General features: G+C 25.0%; 1 protein-coding gene across 1 annotated transcript; it reads right to left on the minus strand.

The window, feature by feature from the left end:
- Positions 1-1,392: 1,392 nt before the first annotated feature.
- On the minus strand, positions 1,393-4,719 carry LOC107462809 (MLP-like protein 34). The gene is made up of 2 exons (XM_016081476.3): positions 4,470-4,719; positions 1,393-1,851 (listed from the first exon to the last, which is right to left on the minus strand). The coding sequence occupies exons 1-2, from the start codon at positions 4,657-4,659 to the stop codon at positions 1,580-1,582; spliced, it is 462 nt and encodes a 153-aa protein (XP_015936962.1). The 5' UTR covers positions 4,660-4,719; the 3' UTR covers positions 1,393-1,579.
- Between the last annotated feature and the right edge of the window lie 407 nt (positions 4,720-5,126).

Genomic DNA, 5,126 nt, shown 5'->3' on the forward strand with positions numbered 1-5,126 from the left:
GGTTTTAAAAACCGAACCGATTCATTAAATTACTCTAACAAGTGATTTAACCATTTAGAGTTACAACCAATTCGATTAAACTTTAACTAAAATAATCAAATTATAGTAATTTAATATATAAAATTATAAATCAATACAAAAAATATAAATATATTCTAATATAAATATTTAAAATACATATATTAAAAGTGCAACCCTAACTAAAATTTCATATTTAATCCTATGTAAATACAAGATAAGAGTTGAATAGAAAAAGAAATAGACTATATCAAAGTTTACATATATATAATTCATGATATTATGTATTATATGTAAATGAATAATAATTAACGAATAATCACACAAAAAATATTTATTAATTTATATTCTTATATCCCAAAGATTTTTTTATTTGAAAAATTAGTGCTATATCCTTTAATTACATAAATATGGAGCATTATATATATATATATATATATAATACTCCATATTTATGTAATTTTTTAACCAAGTTAACTAAGTTTTTTTTGGATTATGCGTCCTCCTTTCTATTAATGTAAAACTTCTTTCTTAACATAGAGCTTTTCTTTTTCAATGTAAATCTTCTTTTCGTTCTTCTATCTCAACGTAAAATTTCTCTTTCTCAATATAAAATTTTTGTATCCTTCTCTACTCTGATTTTTACAACTTAAAACTTTGTGTTCTTCTCTTTACTCATGTTGCTATGTCATGGAATATGTAAGTGTCATTATTGACTATAATTCTAGGGTTCAAGTAAAAGCAAATGTGTGCATCATTAAATTTCATTTTGCAGGTGATGATGTAGTTCCATGCAAATACGAAGAGAAATCAGCCCAATGCTTCACTTAGTTAAGCTATTTAATTTGTCTTATATATTTATATTTTAAGTAGTAAAAACAACAACTATTAAATGATTTAAATACATTATTAAATATTAAGATAGTTTAAAAAATTGAATAGTATAGATTTGACTGATTAGTACTTATTGCAATGCTTATATTTTGGTAAGTTTAGTAAGACAAGTTTTTGTATAGGAGGTATTACTTTTGATTTCTAATAATAAAAAATTATATATTAGTAATAATGGTGATTCAAACCGTCGTTTTAACTTATTCAAAACCCGTTGTTTTAATCTTAGAAATAACGGCGGTTTGAACCATCGTTTTAACTGACAAAATAATGTCTTTATTTGGAAATAATGACGGTTTGAATCGTCGTTTTAACCTATTCAAAAATCGTCGTTTTAACTTAGAGAATTGCAGTGATCTTCAAAAAACCGCCGTAATAACTAGAATAATGCCCAAAATTATATCGCTTTATAAAACCGCCATCCTTAATAATAATAACAGTTCAAACTACCGTAAATATAAAAAAAACTGCCATTTTTATCAGAATTTTTTGTAGTGTTCAATTCATCCATTCAAACGAAGAATAGCAACCGATACAAACATCGATATTATTTTTTACGATGAAGTTCACACAGATTATACTAATAAGATAAACACACAGTCAGCACACTTTATTAACTTTTATACCCAAACACGTTGTAATTATTATTATTATTATTAATTGTTGTAGCTTATGCCTGGAGAAGATGAGCATCCATTTCTTTTCTACACTTGTCAAAGTATTCCATGTAGCCATACGGAGCTTCAACATCATCATTGACCTTCTCATATTCAACGGTCCATTTAGCCGAACCACCTCCATTATTGTTCTCAATCACTTGAAAAATAATCTTAAAGGCCTTGTAACGTTGATCGATATCTCCATTAAAGAGTTTGAATATGACTGTCTTGTTCTGTTCATCAATACTTTCAATAGTCTCTTTAGATGTAATTACTTTACCATCTGTCAATGTAAAACATCAACAAATTTAAGTAAAATTAAAAAAATACAAATTTAAATATAGTTATACTCTTGATAAATAAGTCACTTTTATTTTAATGTCAATAAAATATTAGAAAAATAAGTTATTTTCGCAACATTATTATTATTATTATTATTATTATTATTATAAAAACTAACACTTTTTGTCAATATTAACTAATACTTTTAAGTTAATATTTTATTTTTTTATACGGCTAAAATTTAAAGTGTCAAATTTAGTATTAAGATTTAAAAAATTATCTTTATCGATTAATTATCAACGAAAAATAATAAATTATATTTTTTTTCAAGTTATCACATTTTTTTCAAAGATTTGCACATCTGTTTTTTTTTAAGTTACTACAAGTTGTTTTTAAAAAATTGAAAAGATGGAGTTAAACTTTAAATTGATTTTTAAGATTAGTGTTGTCCACTAAAATTGTTCTTAAAATTTTAATTGTACCAATTATGTTCTTAAAATTGGTAAAAGTACATTACGTTAATTCTTGACCCAATTTTCATTAACGACATAATAATATGAGTTAATGACGTGAGTTGTTACAGGTCACTCCATGAATTGGCTATATTTAATGGTATGATGATGTGTTGACTGATGACATGTGACATGATGATGCGGATAGTTGTATCACGTATCACAATGTAATTTGGCCACGTATTTGTTTGTGCCACGTGTCATAATAGTATTCATCCATGTACCTTCCATTATGTTATCATTATAGATGCATCAAATTAGTCCCGCATTTTGCATTAAGTAACTCATTTTAGTCCCTAAAATTGAGTGTCGTGAACCAAACTAGTTATTTCACTACTTTTTCTCATTTTTAAAAATTTAAAATTTTCAATATCTTAGATACACTAATTTCAATTCTTTTTTTCACATATCATTTAAATACAAGTACTTTTATAAATTTTTTTAAGATTTTAGTTTTAATTATATAATTTTTTTATAATAATTTAACATTGGTAAATTTTGTAATATATAAGTATGTTATTATAAAAAAAGAATTATATGATTGATTAGATACACTTTTTAATAAAAAATGTGTTTTTAACAAAAAATCAATAATTAAAATATTTTTTTGGTTCTTATGAAATACATGTTTCTATTGTGTGTAAATGGGCTACACTAAAGGCACTTCAAGCACCCTCACTGCCATCTTTGACCTCTTCAGTCTAGACAAAAGAGGTCAGAGATGGTAGTGGGATGCTTGAAATGTCTTCACATTAACTCTAAGACGACTGTTAGGGATACTCGTAAGAGAAAAAATATTTTATAAAAGCATTTGTATTTAAATAACATGTGAAAAATAGAATTAAAATTAATACATTAAAAAATATTGAGAATTTTGAATTTATAGAAAAAAAAAAAGAGAAAAAAACTAGTGAAGAGACTAATTTAGTGCACGACATTCAATTTCATGAACTAAAAATGTGACTCACTTAATGCAAAGTGAGTGATTAATTTAATACATCTATAATGATGACATAGCGAATAACACGTGGATGAATACTATTACGACACATAACACAAACTAACATATGATCAAATAGCATTGTGACATGTGGCACAACTGTCTACATCAGCATATCACTAGTTAACACATCCTTATACTATTACACGTGGTTAAACTATAAAATGACATGTTTCACTAACAATTTATCTCATCAAGACATGTTATCACGCTGTTAACAAAAAATAAACCAGAAATTAACGTGATACACTTTTGTCAATTTTAAAATTATAATTGATACAATTAAAATTTTAGAGATAATTTTAATATACAATACCAATCTCAAAAACCATTTTAAAATTTAGCTATACTCTTTAGATAAAATATGAGCGTAAAATTAGTAAAATCCTAAGAATGTTCGCTTTGATTTTGGTCCTACCTCCTTCTAAACTTTTATGCTTATTATAAGTATTGACAACCAAAAATCATATGCGTTTCTCTTAAAAATATTGAAAACTTTGTTAATTCTTTTTGTAATTATAATTATAATTATAATTATAACTAAATATCTTCTTTAGTCTCTATCAATCAATATCATCATTCAACACAAAATCTAAGCAATAAAGAAAAAAAACTTTAATATTTTAAAAGAGAACCATCAATACAAACTAAGAAATTAGAGCAAAACTAAACAGACTCATATATTTCTTGAAATCAAAAACATATTTCTGAAAACAAAAGAATTAAGGAAAAAATAATGTTAAGAAATTATTTTTTTCGAGTAACACAACTACATTTTTAAAAATTATTTTATGTTTTAAATTTTAAACGTTAAATCATCCATTTTTAATTCTAGATCTTAAATTATAAACTATAAATTCTAAATCTTTTAAAAAATAAATATTAATAAAATTAAAAAAATTAGTCAATATTAACTAATTAAAAATTTGTTGCTTGAAAATCAAGCAAAAAAAAGGACAAACTGTTGACCTTCTAGCTTGAGATCACCTCAATTTTCTTTCAGTAGATTCTATAGACTACAACAAATTAAATTTATCTTCTATAGCTACAAGGATATTAATTATCCCATTTCATAAAATATAATAACATGGAGTGTGTTATTATTACCTATGACATAAGTCCAGTGTTTGACCGAACCACCGACGCTGTGCCAGTCATCACCTTCATGGAGCTTGCCAGCATGCACTCTTTCACACACGTTTTGAACATGGTGGAGTTTCTTTGCCAAGAGGTCAAAGAACTTTGAAGCTGGTGATTGGATTGCACTTTCAGTGCTAAGCTTACCAGTTAGTGCCATGTCTTAATTAAAAAATAAACCACTTTCAGAGATGTATGGGAAGTAGATAGAGCACTCAGCCTTCTAGGACTTTATATAGAAATAGCCTCTTATTATATTGTTAAGGGATTTGGATTCTCTAAAATTTGAATTTCACTTTAGAAAATAAAGTATAATTTATCACCATTTATTTTATAGGTGGAACCAAAAAAATATAAGAAAAAAACATTTAATGATAAAAGATCTCACTTTATCCTCTAAAACAAAAATCTAAAATTTAAAAAATCCAAATTTATTGTCAAGTAGCTACCACAATTATTATTATTGCTCATTAGTTTAAATAATAATTTTATCACGAAAGAATTATCTTTTTATACGATATTTTTCAGTTTAATAAATTAAATATTAATTTATTATAAATCTAGTTTATTGTTGATTAATATATTATTACCTGGATAAAATAAAATTCGAACCTTATTTTAAAAACT

Source organism: Arachis duranensis, chromosome 8 (assembly GCF_000817695.3).
Source record: "Arachis duranensis cultivar V14167 chromosome 8, aradu.V14167.gnm2.J7QH, whole genome shotgun sequence".
Taxonomy (NCBI): Eukaryota; Viridiplantae; Streptophyta; class Magnoliopsida; order Fabales; family Fabaceae; genus Arachis; species Arachis duranensis.

Coding starts and splice junctions, on each gene's coding strand:
- LOC107462809 (XM_016081476.3), bottom strand. CDS start 4,659: ATGGCACTAACTGGTAAGCTTAGCACTGAAAGTGCAATCCAATCACCA. Junction 1,852..4,469: donor ACACTGGACTTATGTCATAG/GTAATAATAACA, acceptor TTACATTGACAG/ATGGTAAAGTAATTACATCT.